The sequence below is a fragment of the Gasterosteus aculeatus genome, chromosome 4 (assembly GCF_964276395.1).
Source record: "Gasterosteus aculeatus chromosome 4, fGasAcu3.hap1.1, whole genome shotgun sequence".
In the NCBI taxonomy this organism is placed as follows: Eukaryota; Metazoa; Chordata; class Actinopteri; order Perciformes; family Gasterosteidae; genus Gasterosteus; species Gasterosteus aculeatus.
Genome location: NC_135691.1, coordinates 8,414,887 through 8,436,076, shown reverse-complemented (window position 1 = coordinate 8,436,076; position 21,190 = coordinate 8,414,887). Strand labels below are relative to the sequence as shown.

Here is a 21,190-nt window from a genome sequence, read left to right as displayed (position 1 = left end):
TTGTGACGACTGGATGGTTCCGGTAAGTTAAAGCTACATCCACCATTTATTTGGCCATAAAGGGGAATAGAGACTAAATATAAATGAATGTATCACAGTTTTAGATTGATAACAGTAGGGTGACGAGGGTCTACTTTACTTTATTCAGTGTATCAATTCACAGGTTTTGTTCTCTGCCTTTTGAAGCACCCAAATTGACAGTACGATATTTGAGGAACGGCGTTGGCAGAGAAACAGTGGATTTGTAACAATTGTACAGCACAATGAATAAGGAATATATCCATTCTGGTCTCTTAAAGTTGTCTTTTTTTGAAAAGGCACGTATCACATGGACACTTGAAGAGAGCCGGTAAAGAGAAACGCGTCAGGGGGAAAAAGCGCTGCAAGGACCTCGGCCAAGCGTCTGTACGGCTGAATGTGTGTGGAAAGTGTCTGAGGTGGCAGCAAAGGCCGGAGTGAGGTGGCTGCAGGACTTAGGGACGTGCGGACACATACTCGAGCCTTTTATTTGCGGTTTGCTGCCCTTTGAGCCCCGAGGGTTTAAGGCCAGAGGGAAACTCACTAAATCTCACCCTCCCAGAGGTGAGGATTTAAGTGCTTGAGGCAGCGAAAGAGCTTTGTCGAAGGGTGAAAGATTTCCAGACACTGAACACGAGGACAGAAGTAGGCGTGTGCGACAAAGAGCAAGGCTCGTTCCCTCGGGAGTCTGGGTGTGTAAAAGTCTGGTAGCGGGTGGAGGGGTGATGCGTAGGTGACGGAGGAAAGTACGCGTGAAACACTCGATTGAAGTCAGCAGGTGATGCCTTAGTATTTGTAACTAATGAACATCCAGCTTCCTGCCGGGAGCCGAAGCTTTCCTGGAAACTACTTTCCAAACTAGTTTTTAGGAAGATTTTTTAGGAAGTCATTGGTTGAACAATAAAAATAACATTCTAAATATAAATGTTCCATTGGCCCAACACTTAGGCTGAGATTAGACTGTAATTCTTCTACTTTAGATGAGAGACACACACACAAACAGCATATTGTTAGAGAGAGAGAGAGGGAGAATTTATTCTTCATTTTGAATGTTCAGACCGACAGCAGGTTGTTAGCTGGTACTGACACTATACTTTATAATACGACTACTTGACCTTACTGTTTGAACAAAAACCTCTTTGAACTTTTAAATGGCAATCATCTTTGCTGAGCGGCGCCCCGACTGAGGCTGGTATTGAATTCTCAGCCCACCTCTCGCTGACAGTCTGCCGGCTGACCAGCAGCCTGTGGAGAGCTTCATCAAACTAAGTTCATTTGAGGACATGAGCCCTAATGAAGATAGATGGATTACTTTAATTCAAATGAGAATTGCATAGGCTGCCTTCTGCTCATATGTTAATCATGTTAAGATAATAGAACAAAACCCCGTGTGCTTATGTTTGTGTATACAGAGCTTCAGCGCTGACTGACTGATGAACTCTAGGTTTTGTTTTTAGTGAATTCATCGCCGTCTCAACTCCCATATTTTTTTTCTGTATTTCTCTCTCAAGTAGCCCCACAGAAATACACTTATGACTGTTATTTTGTCAGATAACAAAGCGTTATTCTATTCACCCCCATAATATGCAACTTGCTCATGAGGTCAGTATGAGCACAAAGAGCCAATGTCTCATTCACTTCAGCTACGAGCGAACCAGCAGGACTTTGTACATTCTTGGTACGTGTGAGCGAGCTTTCCTGTCAATGACCCTGCTCTTCCCTGCATCACGTTGTCTAGGCGAATTCTCCCTGATGCAATCTAGAGGTTTATTGTTGAGTGTCTGACAGCTGCCAAAAGGGCACAGAAGAAGTGATAGAAGCAGCTTTGTGAGATTTATTTTGGAGCGTGTGGAACATTTTCTGCTAGTTTCTTCCTCCTTTCAGTTCATCACATGAGCTGCTATAATGTCTATAATATATATATATATATATATATATATATATATATATATATAATGGGGCCTGCTGATTCTACATGCTCCAATATTTACAAGCCAGTCATTCTATCCATCCAGAAGGGTACGATTCTTCAGCAGTTCTCTTCCCAGGGTCAGACCGAGCTAACGGGTATAATAGGCGTGTCGTAACACGGCGCGTGTTCATGTTTTTGGTTCCAGGTGATGAAACTACGTAAGCTGGCTCAGCAGATTGCAAACTGCCGGCAGTGTCTGGAGCGCTCCAGTGCCCTCATCACACAGGCGGAACAGAGCCTGAAGGAGAACGACCACGCCCGCTTCCTCCAGACCGCCCGAAATGTGGCGGAAAGGTGAGTTTCGTAGTGCATCGACACACACATCTGCGCACACACACAGTGAAATATTGGAATTTCCAGTTTTTACACCATTGATTGATGGATGTGTTGCATATGCTCATCATCAGGTTATTTAGATTAAAAAAAGACACACAGAAATAAATGCAATGGTAAGACACAAAACCCCTAAAGCCCTACAGTGGGTCTGCTTTTCGTTTCCATGAAATCCAATGCCAATGTTGGAAAGTGATGCAGCTGGTGAATCAGCATTATATCAATCCAAGGCCGCTGGTGAGGATCGTCTATCTTTCACGTGGCCAGTTATGCGGTTTCTCTTCCCACCTGCACACCTGCAGAACCTCCCCCCTGCCTCCACGGGCTGGGAGCTGCCTCACTTATCCTCTCCCCCGGACAATCTATAGCTAGCATAGCCTCTTTTTATCCAGCCGGGAGCCTTATTGAACGGCTGGATTCTCTTCTCTGAGGGTCGAACGTTTGAAAGCCTCGGCTCTGCCGAGCTCTGTGGTTCTGGCCGCTGCCTCAGACACATCGCTGATGCTCACAGCAGAAGTAGACACAACTTTCCACACAGCTGCACAAACCGTGGAGTCAGTGTGTCAATGTGTGCCTGGTTAGTGTCTTGATGGGTCTCTGGGAGAATTTTTATGTTCTATGCTGTGCATATTTCTATATTGTTTTTATTTCATATTTGATTCCTCCACATTTCCTTCTTCATGCATTTCTTTCTTTCATCCGTTTCTCACAATCCACTGCTGTCTGCCACCTCATCCCTCTATCCTCCGCCTCCTTCCCCTCTCGCCTCACATTTGTTGACCTCTGCATCACCTTCCATCTTTTCCTCCGCTGTGGCCCCTCCACTGCTCCGTCACGTCTCCTTCGCTCCCCTGACATTTGCTTTTCTCGCCCCCGTGTCCTGACCTCTACGCAGGGTTGCCATGGCGACGGCATCCTCCCAGGTACTCATTCCTGACGTCAACCTGAATGAGGCGTTTGACAACTTTGCTCTTGACTTTTCTCGGGAGAAGAAGATTCTGGAGGCGCTAGATTACCTGACAGGTAAGAGCTGCGTCAGTCTGGTCCACAAAGGCCACACACACGCAAGCGTAAACATGTTTTAAAAATGTTTTATTATAACATATTTATAAATGTTAAGATCATGTATCATATTACCATTATGGAACATTATAACCATTATTGTTTTGACAATTTATAACAATTGCTTCCATCGTGTTGTGGTTTCCTGGTCGCGTAGCGCCCTCCCCGCCATCCATCAGAGACGAGCTCTGCACCGCCTCCCACGACACCATCACTGTTCACTGGACGTCCGAGGACGAGTTCAGCGTCACCTCCTACGAGCTGCAGTACACCATCTACACCGGCCAGACCAATTTCATCAGTGAGTCTTGTGCACATACACCGTATGGTATCATAGTAAATGAGATCCGTGCTGCAGATCACATGCACTCACTGGCCGAGAAGTTCATGTTTAATTGCGTTTCTGGTTCAACAGCCAGGGGATTTTTATTAGATTTTTTAATCAAGGTTTGGTCAAGTGTGATCAAATACGTTGTTGAACTGTGTTTGAATACTTTAGCAGTTGAAAACATCGGCAGAAATATTTGATTTGCTTTGATTTTCTCTATGAAATAAGGAATTCATCAACTTGCCAAACTGGCTATTTAGAGTTTTTAACACTCATCCGGTTTCCTTTTGAAGGCTCCAACATGGAGGCGTCTGATACATAATTAGAGCAGAATACCTGCATAGTAACTTTATACGTTAGAGATCAATGGATCTCTCAATTATAAAGAATGTTTTAATCACGAGATTTAAACGGGACTGAATGAAACACAATCTTGGCTAATGACAAATATTAACATATTTTTTTAGGAGTCAGTTTTCTGACTTTAGGACTCTTCCTGATTTGTGGTGCAGTTATGCTACGTTTTAGCACTAATATACTGTAAATGTTGTAAACAACAAGAACAGTAAATGCAAATCAGGAAAAAAATATAACGCAGGTTGGACTCTAAACTACAAAGCTTTGCACACTAACCTCTGTGCCGTTAAAAAAAATGATTACCTGGAGCAACAAATTACTTATATTTTTCATGCTCTACACAAGGGGTTACATAACCTCGACTTTCTGTCCATTGCTCCCAATACCAAGGCTTATCTTTGTTCCAGGCTGGGGAAGATGTCTTGATTTATATTCAGGGTTTACTTAATATTCCTTAATTCTTTTTTTTTTTCTTTTCTTTTTTTCTTGGTAAATGTCTGTCAATGCTTCTCGTGTTCCATACTGCAGCATATATTGCTGCATTGGTTGTCATTGGTTGTCATTTTATAAGAGCATGTTATGAGTTGGTCTGCTGCTTTCATTGAACGAGAGGCTTGGAAGACGTCCTAAATTCGCTCATGTCAAACCTACCCCGCAATGAATAGTTGTGCCTGGATACAGTGCGGCCTTTTCGTATGGAGCGTTATCCAATAATCGCCACATTTTTATGTTATACCAGTATAAGCTATACATCTGTGCAATTGTTGCCACCTTTAAACGACATATTCATGTTATAGATGAACAATCCTCCACAACGTGATGACGTTTTACATAAAGTTGGGAACATTTTGTAATGGCACCGTCAGGGAAATGAAATGCATTAATTCAAAGTCCAAATATCCTGAACAGGAAAAAACTCCCTCATAAATAAAGGGATAGAAAGCTCACGGTGGAGGAGGAGAGCACCGGGAGAACAGGTGACAATCTGAGTGGATAATGATTATATAGGGGAGGTGAGAATTACCACTCACTGACGTGAGGAGGGTGTGATTGATGCACATCACCATGAATGTGAACACACACCTGTGCCTCTCCACTCTGATCCTTTCACCAGCCCTTCTCCTCTCTGTGGATTCTGACACGTCTCCAACTCGCCATGCAGCTCGAGTGCCCCGGCCATTGGAAACCTCGGGATGTATTTCTGCTGTGATAGACTGAGTGACTCAGATATTCAGCAGTGTGCTGCCACAGAGTCCTCCGAGATTCACAGGAGAAAGAGAGAAACCCATTTAGCCCGGCACGCCGCTCGAGTTTTTACCACGGCATTTATCTCAAACTTTGCGCGGCTAAATGCTCCCACTTGAGCGCCATCCTTTCTTTCTCTTTTTTTTTGTGTGTCTGTCCTGGCTTAATCCTCAGCCCCGGCTCTCCCACGAGGAGAGGGGTCTTGTTAACCTCGCTTCTTCAGGATCATCCGAGCACAGCAGCAGAAAATAGAATCAGCAAGTAAAACCAAATGCCCTGGATACAAGTAAGCTGCGTCGGAGAGGCGAATATGACTGCAAGTAGAGATGTTTGTGTCACAGTGGGGCTGCTACCTACGGCCCTTTGACCCATGTGTTTATCTGCCAGCCAACAGTATTCTGTACTCGCACGACACAAAAAGGATGTTCTCATGCGCACTCAGACATCATAGTCCGATATTAAACAGAAAAGCAAAGGTTTTCTTTCTCCACACTCATTTCCACTTTAATGCACTCAAAACATAGCAGTAGTTAACAGAGTAGTTTGACATTTTGGAAAATCTCCTGATCCGCTGGACACAGAGTGACGTCACTTTGCCCAAGCAAGATACACTGCAGCACATAGATCCTGTTTCCTGCGTTTAACCTTTTGGGATTTGTCTGGATTGCACAATAATAATAACAATATATATAACATGTTAGTTAATGAGCTTAAGTGGTAGTAGAAGAATGATTACTTTAAAAAGAAGTAGCTGTTAACTGAATAGGAAAAAATCAGCTGATGTAAGAGTATCATCATCATCATCATCATCATCCCGATGAGCACCTTGTTGACTCTACAGTCCCTTTGTGTCTATTAATGCGTCTCCTCATGGTCCCATGAACTGACACGTTCCCATTGGTTTTCCTGTGTTGCTCAGCTGATGCTCCTCTGCACGACCTCAACCTCTTTTTTTCCTGCTGTCATTTGTGTTTGTATGCAGTAGGCCTGTGGTGACGTGTTATTGTCGATAGAACCGGTGAGAGCGGTAGCACATTGGCCAAAGTCTAGTATAAATCTTTGTTTTCTCAACACGGCGTCTTTCAGAGTATCAGCTGGATCGGCCTTTTAGAAGAGTTCTTTGAAATGTCCAGTTTGTGGGAAAGGTCTGTGAAGGCAGCAAAAGATACTGGTGATGCATAATATCACTTTTATTCATGCACAGCTGCTTGCAGTTTGCATCTTGCATTTACACACATATACAACACTATATGCACACAAACATACGCTAACCGGAACCGCTGTGTTTTGTGTGTCTGTTCTCAAACAGACAAACACACACAATTCTGTACACACACACACTCACTCCTGCAAGACACAAGCCGATCCATTTCCCCGCTTCCTTTATCTTTCTCTTTTTACGATGACACATTCAGTCACTTCCCCAACACACTTTGAAGTCGCAATTCCGTCAGAAGCGGCGGCGTTAGTGTCAGAAAGCCCCTTTTCTCCGGGAGAAGTAGCAGTAGCAGCATCGCTGTGTTCTGACCTAATTTGATTTCGCAAAAAAGGGAGAGGTGCTTCAGAGATCAAAAGCTTTCAAAATGGAAAGCGGCGTGAAGTCCTTCCACCTCGTCCTTTCCCCGTATCTCCTTACATTACATTGTGCCGTGCTTCATTTCATCAGGAAGTAGCTAAAATGGCAGGTGGCAGGCACTGTTTTCCCAAAAAGGGAAAGACCACATCCTTGTATTTTAAGATTTCACAGTAAGAGTGGGCTGAAATAAAGAATCAGCTGGCCAGCTGAGGATGCAAAACAATGCGTGTAAATTCCCTCGGTTTCTCTTTGTCTCTCTTCTGAAAGGAAGCTGGAGAAAAGCTTGTGGAAGTCGTCCGATATGTGAAGTCACAGCCTTCACTTTAACTTTAGCAGCCCCCCCCTCCCCCCACCTCATTCATTCTTAACGCTGCCTCACTTTTAAAGGCCTTATTTGCGTCCTGTGAAGTATTTATATTTACAAGCAGACTCTGGGATATTACTTATGCATGCTGTTGCCATCTCGTTCAATAATTCACAAGCCATCCTCACCAGAAGGGACGAGGCAGCCACGGCCCTCCGAGCGCTCGCTGCAGGGAGGAGGAGGAAGATGAGACAATGAAAGTAATTGTTACTCCAACTACAAACGTTAACTTTAGCCGGACTGGTAGAAACAAGATGCCTCCTGTGTTTTGCCGAGGGTTTGTTTGAATGTGTTCAGAATGTTTTATGTAGGTGAAAGAAATGCTCTCAGCTCACAGAATTTCCTTCACGTCTAACAAATAACAAAAGAGACACGTTTTAACAAGGTCATGAGGCCCGGTGCTGTTCACCTGTCCTCTAATGGCCATTACAGGCCGTGCAAAACACAGCGCCTCCACTGACAGCTTTTTATCTCACACGACAGAGGCGCTGCGCTTATTAGCAAATGTCAAAAGTTCCAAGTTTTGCGATATGTGATTAAAAACAAACACCCGCCTCCGCGTCGGCTCCAAAGCGCCGTCCCAGATGAGCACCTCTCGCCTCCGTGATGAAAAATGCCACTTCGGGGAAAAACATGTGTCGGATCAAGTGGCGGCAATGTTCTCGTGTAAATCCCTATCTATTGTCACGTCCGAGACCTCGAGGCCACACGGGGCACCGCGTTAGAGACGACGCTCCACGCAGCGCCGAGCTGAGATTTCCTGTTCTTCATCATCCACACTCGGCTGCAGATGTCAGCCTGAAAACGCTGCGTTTGGAGGCAGAGCCAAGCGGACCTTTGCCAGCCCTCTGCTGCAAACCGCTCTGGATCCAATCGAAGCCGGATCACATTGTGATCCCCAGGGGGGCCGTACCACGAGGGACCTGATGGAAAGGTGAAGGGGTAGATTATTGCATCTCCTCTCGCAGCCTGACGACTCTCTCGATGTCCGCAGAAAGAATTTGCATATCTGAATGAGAAGCCGTTTTTTTTCGCTCTTTCTGGTAATGAATGGAAAGCTTTCTCGGGCTTAAGAGCGAACTTGGCGACTCACGCAGTGTGTTTCTGTTCAGGTTTGTACAACTCGGCAGACAGCTGGATGATCGTGCCGAACATCAAGCAGAACCACTACACGGTGCACGGCTTGCAGAGCGGCACCCGCTACATCTTCTTCGTCAAGGCCATCAACCAGGCAGGGAGCCGCAACAGCGAGCCGGCCCGCCTCAAGACCAACAGTGAGTGGAAAGGCCGGTGTGTGTGTGTGTGTGTGTGTGTGTGTTTGTGTTGTTTATGCGACGTGACTAATCAAAGCTTTGCTCAAAGGGGGGGGGGGGGGGGGGGTTGTCTTTTGGTTTACAAATGAGTGACGCATAAGTAGCGGAATTGAAACTCACTCAGATTGTAAACTATGGAAAATGAAAGGCAGGATCAAAAACACTCAATCTTTCATTGGATACTCTTTTCTTAAATGATTGTGGTCTTTAAGTAAATGAGTGTTTAGAAACGTGTCACTTATTTTTAATCCTAATGGTGGGTTATGTAATGAATCGGGAAGTTAATAGTTTGGCTGTTGCATCATTCTGAAAGGAGAATGTGTCGACAACTTACATGCGTCTGTTCTTCCTTTCATTTATTGTCCGCTGCAGAATCGTGCCTTCTTCCCCGTAGAAACACTCAGTACATTTCATGTTGAAATAAACTGAATAGAGGTGAAGATAAACTATTTCTATAAAACATTTCAGAAATATTGATGTACGGTTACAGTGAACCCAAAAGACTTACATTTAAGTCTGTTATAAAACCAAGAGCACATAAATAATAGTATAACCAACCGAGCCGAGTTCAGGGTTTAATGGGCCTTTCTCAGTGGCTCAGTGAGTCAAGTCACCCAAGTAATCGTCACCAGGGTCTCAGGCTCAACTGTCACGTGTAAAGGGTTAAAAACCTCAGTGAAAAAGCTGAGTGAGGGTTTACCTCAAAGGTGCCCAATAAAATTTAAAAATCTGTCTTAAATTACAGCAGTAGCGCTCAGAAGCTAAAATGTAGCTGATTTGCCAACTTCTCTTAACTGCTGTCAGGAGTCCGGCTGTGGCATTTAGGATTAACTGTAATCTGGACACACTGCTGGGTAAAATATATGAGGAAACTGCAGTAGTCAAAGGGGGATATCTCTCGCTCTTTCTCTCTCTCTCTTAATTTTTTGTTTAAAAAAAACTATGCTGTCAGTAATGCCATTACTGGTACGAATAAAATACTTTTCGAGCTAGTTAGACACAAAGGCATAGTTAACATTTTGTCCTCTTTTTCTATTCATATTATCACATAAATGTATTTGATTGTTATTATAAGGGCCTGTAAAGGAGTGCTTCCACGTCTCCTCTACTGCACCTGTCCTGCCGCACGCAGCATTCAACACTGCAGCATTTATCAATCAAATACAATAATAATATATAATAAATTATTTCTCATGGCATTAGAGAGGATTACTGCCTCCGTGTGATGTGTGCACGACATCGACCCGCAGAGCAGGGTGACAAGTTAGTAGCAGTTTGATAATGTTCTCCATTGACACAGATTAATGGCATTTGTGAATGCCGATAAATAAAATAAAATGTGAATGGTATTTTTTTGCCTTGCCAATATACATAGTTAGATTCAAATGAATAATATATGAAAACTGTTATTTATTGTATACTATGTAGAATTAAACAACTATTAAATAATAACACAAATTAAAACAAAAGCAGGTCTTGTTGTATTTAACCAGTTTTATATTATTCCTTACGTTTTTGCCAAAACTGAAAATTAATTTCATTTTTATTACTCCTGCGTGTTTCCAAAGAAGGAAGAGAAGGAAAAAAGTGGATGAAAATCATTTTGATTATTGGACAGAATAATTCCACACATTCTTAATACCACTATATTATATACAGTATATATAATGTATTCGTATATGATTATATATGTTAGCGGTGCAGCACACATACTAATAACAACCTCCCACCCCCATTCTCCTTCTACTCGTACTATTTGTCATCTTCTTCTCTGGAAGTTTGTGCTGTCGGGCGGAAGCTTGTCCACCTACTGAAAAGATGTTAAACATGTGATTGGCAATAAGCATTTCTCTCTGCTTTAGCAGTTCTTACGAGCCATCAAAATAACAACAAACAAAAAATGATTGAATATTTTTACCCAGTTTATGTGTCTTTTTTTCTCTTTCTCTTTTCCTCTACTTCCTCTTCTGCTGAGAAGAATTGGAATCCAGATTAAAGTCCCTAAATCGGTTCCGGTGAAGTGGAGCAGTGTTTTCTGATTGCAATTGATCACAGATGTCTCACTCTGAAGGCTTATTGAGTTTCCCTCCGCACTCCGCCGTCCTACCAGCTCTAGTGGCAAGCTTTTGAGCTGTGAACCGCCAATTCTTTTCCTTGCAATTTAAGTCTCCCGTTCTGATATTGGAGAGTATAGCTGTCACATTTTTGATGAAAAAAAAATGAGGCTCCGGAGGCTTTTATCCTGAGCTCATCGTATATTTCAGGCAGAGGCTTGCAGAGCAAACAAGACCGTGACAAGTCGCGCAGATACGGGAAAGTCGTGCATCACAGCCGCGTGTGTTCGAATGTAAAACCCATACATGCTGCACCGTGTGTGTGAAGCACATCTGAGCAGCGTAGCGGGGCGATATGGCACCGCAGGGGCAGAGTCTCTAGTTTGTGGTATTGACTTTGTGGTATTGGGTTTGTGGTATTGACTGACTAATGAAAATGTGGCCGAACAACATGCAATCTAGTTCAGAAAACACAAAGGTATGTGATGAAGGTATAACATAGCATGATGCCCAGGAAGTGTGTTGACTCCCTAAGACCTGCGGAGCTTTACTGCATATTAAAAAGTTTCGCAAGGACTTTTATGGCTTCAGGTGGATACGCACTAAGCCAAATAAAAGATTACATCTCTAGTCCTGCTTTGTATGAACTCGCCACCATGGAGTGCGCCGCTGAAACACCGGAGTTCTCTTTTAATGGCTTCGCACCTTCGCCTTGTGCAATTCGGTCGGCTTGATGGAGACAACGTTTAGAATCATGTTGTGAAGTCCTAAAGCTTTCAAAGGCTTTTTGGGTCACTACAATGTCACTCCAATGAAACCACTCATTGAACCCTGAGTGGCTCGCTGTCGACCCTGCCGTGGGAGATGCTCACAGCGAACACGTGGAGCAACCCGCAGCTCCTTGAAACACGTATGAATTAAGCATGACGAAGAGGAGAGCGGTTGTGTGCACGTGTGTGTGTGTGTGTGTGATCTTCTAACGCTGCGATCATACTTCTGCATTTCCACCCGACGGGCCTCTCAAGTGAAGGGAAGAGCCTACGAAGAGAAAGAGGGGTATGAAAGTGGATGAAAAGTGGCAGACTTGAGAGTGTTGAACGGATAGAAGACACCAAATAGCTCTTTGCAGGGATGAGTGTCTGCAGACACGAGCGCCCGCAGTCCACTGCTTTTTACCCGGTAACAGGGTTCTGTGTCGGTCCAGGTGCCTCTGTTAAAGGTTTTGCACTGAGCACTGAATAGAGCTTATTTATACAAATCCAAGCATCCATCCGGTCATCACAAAGCTGCATCTTCTGGTTGACAACACTGTCATCATTATATTTGTGTTTAAAGCTGGTTAGAGCTGCATCAATGTCAAAGCCCTCCAACATCAACATCCCACATTTGGAACATTAGTCCAGAGACGGGTGTAGAGGAGGAGTACCAAGTCTTTATTTAGCAGCTTTACTGTTTACAAGTGAAGGCTGCGCTCTGCTTTTAGTGAGCATGTTGTGGGTGTCAAAACAAAAGCTAAACGCAAAGAATTATTTTGCAGATCCCAGTCCCTGTGTGGAGTGAGCGGCTGAAATCGCAGCCGAATATATCACTTGTCAAAGTTCCCGTTAAAGGACGAGCAATAATATTTACCCAGCATGCATCTCAAGCTACCACGCAGCCCCTAAAGTAAACCGTGAGAGGCGGAGCGTGTGGAGTTGAAGAGGAGAACGAGGTGAAGGGGAGGACACAGGTGTCCCCGTGGGACAGTGTGTGATTCACAAGGTCCCGAGTTTGATTCCGGCAGGAGAGCTTTTCTGCATGTCATTCCCGTTGCTTTCTCCCCTCTGCGCGTTTTGAAGCATTTATCCGTCAATGACAGAAAGGTCCTGCTTTAAAGTCGATTAACATAAAAAGGGGAAGAGCAGCACCGTTTTCTCTAGTTGTCTATCAGCAGATTGTCTTTTCTCCAGCCGAGAAAAGTCCCAACAAATACCCCATTTACTCCTTTCAGAGTGGCACTGAAATAAACTACTGAACATATTTTTCAAAACTATAGAACGTATTCATTTTAATATTTATTAAACGTCCCCTTTGTCACAGTGAAATTCTAAGCAGACCCAGAAGCATTACTGAAATGATTTTCCAGCACTGGTCTCTGAAGACTGCCGAGTTCAATAAAGGGTGAAGTTAGAGGAGATCAGTGACGGATTTGTCTTTGCTCTCTACGACACAAAGCGTTTTGGGGGATATTGAGTAGAAGGAGACAAACATAAGAGCTGAGAAAACAAGACAGGAGTACCTGCTGCGCGGCAGCCATGGTACACGACTGATGCATTTTTAACGTCGGCAGTGTAAATCCGTGTTTTAGTAGGATTACACACCACATTACGTATGGATCAGTCCATTAGAGGCCAAGTGGCTTGCAGCTATGCATTTTAATGAGTGGCAATGATTTGTAAGTTCATCACAGATGTGTAAAGGTATATGGGGGGGTGGGGGTTCCAGAGAGCTCACTGGAGGAATAGTTATGCAGTAAAATGTGGATCTCTTTTTTACCATCTTCCTCTTTACAGAGAAAGCTATCTCTATATACCCCCCAGCCAAAATGTGAGCTAGTGAAAAAAAAAAGAAGCGTGAGTGAAATTGACTGAATTGAAATAAAGTTGATTAACTAGATGTTATTCCACTTTAGGTTTTCCACCAGGACCCATCAAAATTAAGTTAGAATGAAATTGCTTTTTATGAAAGCTCCCCCAACACCCTCCCCTTTTACCCCCCCACCTCTCTTTTTTTATTTGTGTTTCCATGTGTTACATGGTAGTTCGGGACGATGCACTCCTTCCAGGCAGTCAAACAGAGAGCACTTATTACCTCTGCAGACAGATGGAAAACCTCTAATTACTGCGTTATCACAGGCTGGGAGCAGACTGATCAAAGACCCACAAAGCCCGACCAGTAGGACGTGCTCTGCCATTATGTTGTCCAGTCTCTCATTTCAGTAACTTACAATGTGACAACACTAGAGTTTGTGTGTGTGTGCGCATGCTGTCTCTAAAGGCAACTGATGTAAAAACTATGCTGAACTAACTAACTAAGCTTTTTGACATACAGGCTACACGTCCTTCTCTCATTTTGCATTGGTTTCTTCTTGCTGCTTGTCTTGCACTCGTTCAGTGTATCTCTCCAGTAGAAGTTAAATTTGGCAGTGGCTGTGAGGGCTGGTAACAAGCACCGCTATAGTCACTGTGACTGCCGGCCTATTCGTTTCATTGTGCTGATCTTCAGCACTCAATATTGAGTATGCTTGCATTAATACTTATATAAGGCTACAGAAGTAATACAAGCAAATAATACTGTAATATCAAAGGTGTGATGCACAATGAGTTCTTTCATATGTCAAATCTTAATCCGCAAAGGGATTAGTCGCTACGACTCTCGGATGAATAGTAGTAGAACAGAAAGTACGATATCTCTCTTCTTCTCATAAGAATATGGCAGCATAACCTTAAAGTGAATACGTGGTGAATAAAGATACGGCTTAACTACAGTACGTAAGAATTGTTCCAGTTCACAACATCACATGACCGTGTTGAGCAGTTGCAAACAGAAACAAGTGCAAGACACGTGGTGCATTTGCATTTCTGTCCGTTTTTTTGTAGCCTTCTACCTCAGTGTGCACACATACGCTCAGGAATCAGGTAACATTTATTGCCAAAATATGTCAAACATACAAGGAATTTGTCTTGGCGGTTGGTGAGTGACAGTAGACAGTGTAACGATAGACAACAAGACAGCAGTGCACAAGTGATAAAATAAGGTAAAATAATCCACCATTTAATCCCATGACCTTTACAAGAGTCCTGCTGGCGTGGATTTAAAACATTTCCACTATGACACTTGCTTTGCTGAATGTTGGCTTATGTGTCGGCCCCTCAGAGTCCACTCAGAGTGTGTGTGTGTGTGTGTGTGTGTCTGTGTGTGTGTGTGTGTGTGCTTGTCCTCTACCGTCACGTGGGCCTCCCCGACCTCGGGGGCCCGGCCAGGCTCTCAGGAGCCCTCCCCTGGAAAGCCATGACAGAGCCCCAGTGTTTGGAAATGGCTGCGCTGGCAGCGATAAGCAGTTCAAAGAAGAGAGCGCATTAATGTAATTGGCTGCCAGCAGCACATCGGCCTCGTCGTCTCATATCCACACGCGGTGACACACACTCGCCACACGGATTATTGGAGAGGGAGAGAGGATGAGAATGGTAGAGGGGGGGGTTGAAGAGAAGGACAGATAGAGGGAGGCGGGGGAGGAGCCGCGGTCCTCATTGTGTCGCTCATTAAGCTGTGGGAGGCTCAGGGAGGCTGAAAGATGAGATGAGAGGTGTCAGAGTTAAATGTCAGGTCTGGAAGGGGAATGGCTGACCTCCATGAAGCCTACACACACACACACACACACACACACACAAGCACATTATGGACAAAGAGAGGGGCTCCTCTGCTGAATCTTTCGGCCTCATATTATCCCCTCAACTTCTCTCCTCACTCCCCAACGGCTCGCTCTCTCTCTCTCTCGCTCTCTCTCCCTCCCTCCCTCTGCCACTCGCCCCCTTTTACCCTCTCAATTTTCCACCCATTACACCCAAATTACTGGTGTCATTGCAAATTGAATTGTTGCAACCGGATAGCAGCGTTTCCACTGAATAGCCTCACCAGCTACCTACTGCAGTGGAAGTGAAGGCTATTTCCCTCAGCTAATTTCCCAGTCTGTGTGATGGCAGGCAGCAGGCGCTGAGAGAGGAGAATGCCGGGTGGCTTCTTCCACTGTTATGAAATGTTTTCACCAAAGGCTGCGAGAGGCTTTGAAGTTTAGACTCTCGCCCTTGTATTTCAAACATTCTCCTCTTCTCTCTCTCTCTCTCTCTCTCTCTCTCTGAGCTCTCTGTGAACACTTCTCACCCCAATTTCTATTTATTTTTGTCTTTTGCTGCCGCTCTTGCTCTTTCACATTCTGATCTCGCAGGATCTGCTGCCTTTTCCCAATTATGTCATATTCAGGGATGAATAACACATATTTTTAGTAAATTGAAACCGGGAGATGTTATATTTCAGAATTTGTTGTCTCTTGCTTGTGATACATGAAGAAAGACGATCTCTAGGCGACAAACTTAACATTGCAACTTAAATCGTAAAAGTTAGACAATGACTCACCTCCCGGTTGCCGCTTTATTCTGGTCTCCAATATTATTAGACGCGAATGTCTCATTACGTGATAAAGGAGCATTATTCGTTATTAACTTATTAACTTATTACTTAGGACTGATACAGGAGATCATTCCTGCCCAGTGCAATAACACTTTACAATAAATCATCCCTGGCTAAATAATGACAATAATAACCCTGTACTGCTGTGATGTTGCTTCTCTTCCTCTTCTCCTTTTACAAATTATTATTATTGTCTCTTTTGGAAGGTTATTCTTTTGTTTCAGTTTTAGTTTATTTAATTTAATTTAATAATTTAATAATTTAATATTTCTATCTTATTACATTGTGTATAATGTGTATCTTTTTATTATATTTTCTTCCCTGTACATGCTGCTGTGATACCAAAATGTGATACCAAAATGTCCCTTTTTAATAACGAGGCCTTTCAGGGACAAACCCTGTGAACTGTGACTTTAGATAGAGGTGCCAGTGTGCTAAAAAACTCATCATCAAGATCATGTTGGTGATGTCAGGGATAATGATGATTGCTTCATGACCATTATCATTATCAACATTAGCTGCCAACAAACCGCAAAAAAGACGCTTAAAAGCATAACATTTCTTTGCAGGTCAACCCTTCAAGTTGGATCCAAAGACGGCCCACAAGAAGCTGCGTCTGTCCAACGACTGTCTCACCATGGAGAAGGACGAGAGCTCTCTGAAAAAGAGCCACACTCCGGAGCGCTTCAGCGGCACAGGCTCCTACGGTGCAGCTGGTAATGTCTTCATTGACAGCGGGGGCCACTACTGGGAGGTGCTGCTGGGAGCGTCCACGTGGTAAGAAACAAACGGGCAAAAGGCCGCGTTACATGAGCCTGCAAGGACGCTCGATTAAACTAAAATACATTTCTCTTTTTCCGAGTTTAAATCTAGTGCTGTTATGCAAACCCACACAAAACTGCCACACACACTCAGCGCACACAGTGTCTACACTTATCCTATTCATATTCCCTTCCCTAATTGGCTCTGAAGTAGACCTTTTCATGCGAGAAAGACCCAAAGGGCCCGTGCCTATGTCTGGTTTCCTCAGCATGAGGTAGCTCGACTGTTCGAGTGAAATCGTTAAGGACGACTGTGGCTCCAGATTACTAATGCATTCCAAAATGTTCCGTCCCTGCAGGTACGCCATCGGCGTGGCTTACAAATCGGCCCCGAAAAACGAATGGAGTGGCAAGAACTCGTCCTCGTGGGTGTTCTCGCGCTGCAACAACAACTTTATGGTGCGCCACGACGGCAAGGAGATGCTGGTGGAGGCAAGCCTGCAGCTGAGGCGGCTCGGCGTCCTGCTGGACTACGACAACAACTCACTGACCTTCTATGACGCCATGAACTCCCAGCACATCCACACCTTCGAAGTATCCTTCCTGCTGCCCGTCGTCCCCACCTTCATGATCTGGAACAAGTCAGTCATGATACTCTCGGGGCTGCCCGTCCCCGACTTTGTCGACGGCGTGGCCTCAGATCTTCAAGAGCAGCAACAGCAGCAGATGGGCCTGTGCCGACAGGAGTCGCCGTACCTGACCGGGATGAAGACTTGCCACTGAAACGGGCTCTAGCGGCCCGCCAGAGTCCACTCAGACCTGGTTACTGAAAGGTTTGACCGCGAGCCGAAAGACCTTGTGACCGAGTTCTGGTCCGTGCTCTGCATTAGGAGCGGACCAGTTACTTTGTTGTGAAGTGTTGGAGATATACACACCAGTCTGGGAAAGTGTCAGTCCTGTTAGTTTTATAGCCACCCAACGCTTTGCAAATCCATCAGCAAATAACAGCAAGGTCCCTCGACGACAATCGTGAGTGGACCTAAAATGTGTGTGAGGCTCTGGAGTCACCGAGGGCCGGGCTGGATATCTGGTTTTATGACCACTTAAGGTCTTCTTTTTTTGTTGATCTTCCTCCTGATCTGACCCCCGACAGAAGATCAAGGAGGGAACGTTATCATCAGCCATTTAGACTTTGAAGTTACAACCTGTGAACAGGGAGATCACATCTCGCCTGCTGTAGATTAAAAAAACGCTCAATAAAAAGGCAACTAAAAACAGAAGTACATTTTAAATTGTCCATGTTACGGTCACATTAACTTTAAACTACAAGTCGAACTATTTCTGACCAAAGCTAAAATAAACTTAAATTTATTTATTTATTAAAAAATAAACTAGCTGCCAAAGGATAGTTTGAAATTATTAAAAGTGCACATAGTTTTTAGTGTAGTTAGATAAGACTCATATTTGTATGAGGAATATGAAGCGAGAGCCAGCGGTGGAGTTAGCTTAGCATGCTAGCTGCACAGATACAGCTGATACAACTTGATATTTAGCACACAGACATGAGAGCAGGATCCTTCTTCTAATCTAACTCTCCACAAGAAAGCAAGCGTATGTCACAAAACATTTATTTCGTTTGAACATTGATGTGCCTTCTCTGACTCCACTTTGTCGAGCGAACTACATGCTACCATCTTGCTAACGCTAACACATGCTAACTGTGGACTAGCATGACTCGCATCACTTTTCGTGTGTTGTAGCCTCGGCGGCTGTAAGTGGTCGTTGGTAAAATATCTTTCCTTGATCTTCCTCCTAGATTTGATCCAGCAGTCTCGTTTGTATCGGTGGGTTGTTAACGTTGCTCCCGGATATCGATATGATCACAGGGAGCAGATTTGCATCATGTGACTACTCACCTTGTATAATAAGAGGTTTATTAAATATTAGACGGAAAAAAAGTGTTATTTATGACAAAAAAAAGAGCATTTACTTTTATTATGATCTCAACATATTAATGGTGCACTTTTTGGTTGACATATTTCCCTTCAGTGAGAATTGAAGTAGATTGAGTTTTGGGGATGTAATGCGGGGGGGAAGTGACAACTAGCGCTACTGCTGTTTGTTTAAAAGAAAAAGCTTATTTTCATACTTGAATAATTGATAACGGGTACTGGATATCAACAATTATAAAGTACTGCAGTAAAATACAGTTACAACAATTTGTTCAGCATGATCTGGTGTTCTCTTCATTCTCAATGGGAACCAAAAATGGGAAAACTGAAACACCTAAAAACTCATTATTTTTCTTTTTTCAGATTTTAGATTTACACTAAATATGAAAAGAGCAATCGAGACACAGATTTAGAAGTCTGTGCTCCACAGTTTAAATGGTGTTTTCACTGTGCCAGTGACTTTCCCTCCCCATGGCTTTTAGTAGCATATATTAACTTTATCTTGTATAGAAAAGGGATGTGATCATCATGTGATGATGTTCATGCAATTTTTTTCATGATGAATTGATGATAAACTAATAGTTGTTTATTAAAGAAAGTCACTCTGTTGTAACTAATCAGGGAATAATGGGGTTAACACTTTAACTTGCTGTCTGTCGCAATGTCATGGCATGGTTGTGTTTTTCTCTGTGATTTGTTAACACTCACACACACACACACACACACATGCACATACACACACACCAACCTGCACACATGTCAGGTTTCGTTTAGGTTGGCCTTGTCGTGATAAATGCATGAAACATTGTTGGATCCCACACCGGTTCACTGGGTAATTTAAATGGCTATTTCCGTTTAAGTAGCTGAGTTCAATCTTGTTTTTCATCAGAGACTGACTCGCAAATTTGCCGACAGCTGACGTGACCTCTTGTTGTCACACATCACTATTCAGCTGTGGCTGGATCCATTGTTTGCTTTTTATTGTTATTTGATGGTCAAGTGTGGGTGACAGTTTTGGTCTGTGATTTGATATTCAGGTGGTGGCTGCAATTCAGACAATCAAATATTTATCATAGTTAATGCAGACGTAGGAGATTGTGTTGTCAGGAGGCATTGTGGCAGGGACGCACAGGGTTGTGTTTTTAAGAAGAAAGCAGATGTTTTACATATCGTCATGTTAGATTTGACGGCTCGCAGCCATTTTCACTCGTTTTCCACATCACCTGGAGTATACTCAATGTTAAATGTCACGTAACATTTGTATTGACAGGCTATGATTTGCTTGACCTTCATAACACGCACTGATTTGAATAATTTGCTCGTAACTATGGTTACGTATCGTTCAAGCAAACATCCAGTGATTTACAACTCAAAGCTATGGAAAGATCTGGCACTTAGTGTCTCTCAGCGCATCTTTCAACCCGCAGCTGTTCTCTTAGGGAAGTATGATGATGCGTCATTAATGTTTGATGGAGATGTTGATTTCATTAGTGATTGTTCAATGCAGGAGGAGCTCCAACATGAGGAGAGGGAGCTTGGTGAATGATACCTGACTTCCAGATATCCACCCGTTTGCATTGAATAATGTCAGTAACAGGCCCGAAACGTCATGTGTTGATTTGTGATCGAGGCTGACAAGCTCAAGTCATCTGTGCGAGGATTCTTGGCCGGGTCACTGCATGATTACGTGACCTTGCAGCAGGTTCATACCTCTTTTCTTATCTTCACAGTGGGATTTATCATCTTAAGTCAAGCATATTCTAAAAACCACAACAACAAAATGTTCATTAACATGCCTATCAGATGTTTTGCAGTGCTTTTTCTTTCCTTGTGCCACAATTCAATACAGTAAAATATATACAGTGAATGCTTTTCAATAGCTACACACTCCTTGTAGTGAAGCGTGAAACCCTAGAGACAATGCAATTGATTCTCCGTTTTCTTTTTCTGTTTGTGGAATTTGGGGAATTATTTTTTACGACTCGCTCCTTCTTTCGGCATCTGGACCTTGATGAACAGCACAAAAAAAAGACAGCGTTGCATTCATGCAAAGCTTTTTGTTTCCGTAGATATGAGAGAATTCCTAGGGTGAAATATATATTATATAAAGTTGTATATTATACAAAATATCTATGAACCAATGTTATTTATGTGAATTTAAATCCAATTAAAAGTCTGATCCCAAATGTGTTGGAGTCATGATTCTTTATCTCAGCCGTGTGCTTATGAAAATATAAAATTCGACAAGCATGTTGTTCATTAGAAGTGCCTCCGATCTCTAGTGTGGTTTGGACACCAATTGGCAGCCCAATGCGTATTAAACGCCTGAACCCTGAACTTGTAAAAGGCTAAAGTAAAGACTGGCAGGTCATCCAAAGCTCAGGATGGGGCCATCAGGACATGCCCGCTTACCCCTCATCTGTCATCATTGGCCCGAGCGCCTCATTACTGCAGCGTAACACTGCCTGCAAGCATGGCACTAACACACGCTGACCCTGAAATGAGGAGCAATATGTTCACGTATTTTGCAGCCTGTTTTCATGTGGTCCAGGAACGAGGAAACCAAGGGTCGCTAAAATGTTTAAGGAGTGTATTGATGAGCAAATGGAGTGATGAGTGTGTGAATACA

The 21,190-nt window shown here is 43.5% G+C and overlaps 1 protein-coding gene across 9 annotated transcripts in view; it reads left to right on the top strand.

Moving 5' to 3' along the window:
* Positions 1-20,747, top strand: part of mid2 (midline 2) — a 104,046-nt gene extending 83,299 nt beyond the window's left edge. For all 9 annotated transcript variants that reach the window (XM_078102011.1, XM_040173963.2, XM_078102012.1 and 6 more), the window contains 6 exons: positions 2,136-2,284; positions 3,219-3,346; positions 3,543-3,686; positions 8,368-8,529; positions 16,418-16,625; positions 16,969-20,747. In XM_078102011.1, coding sequence (XP_077958137.1) covers positions 2,136-2,284; positions 3,219-3,346; positions 3,543-3,686; positions 8,368-8,529; positions 16,418-16,625; positions 16,969-17,392 — 1,215 coding nt within the window. In that variant the 3' untranslated portion in view covers positions 17,393-20,747. The remainder of the gene's footprint in view (positions 1-2,135; positions 2,285-3,218; positions 3,347-3,542; positions 3,687-8,367; positions 8,530-16,417; positions 16,626-16,968) is intronic.
* Positions 20,748-21,190: the final 443 nt, after the last annotated feature.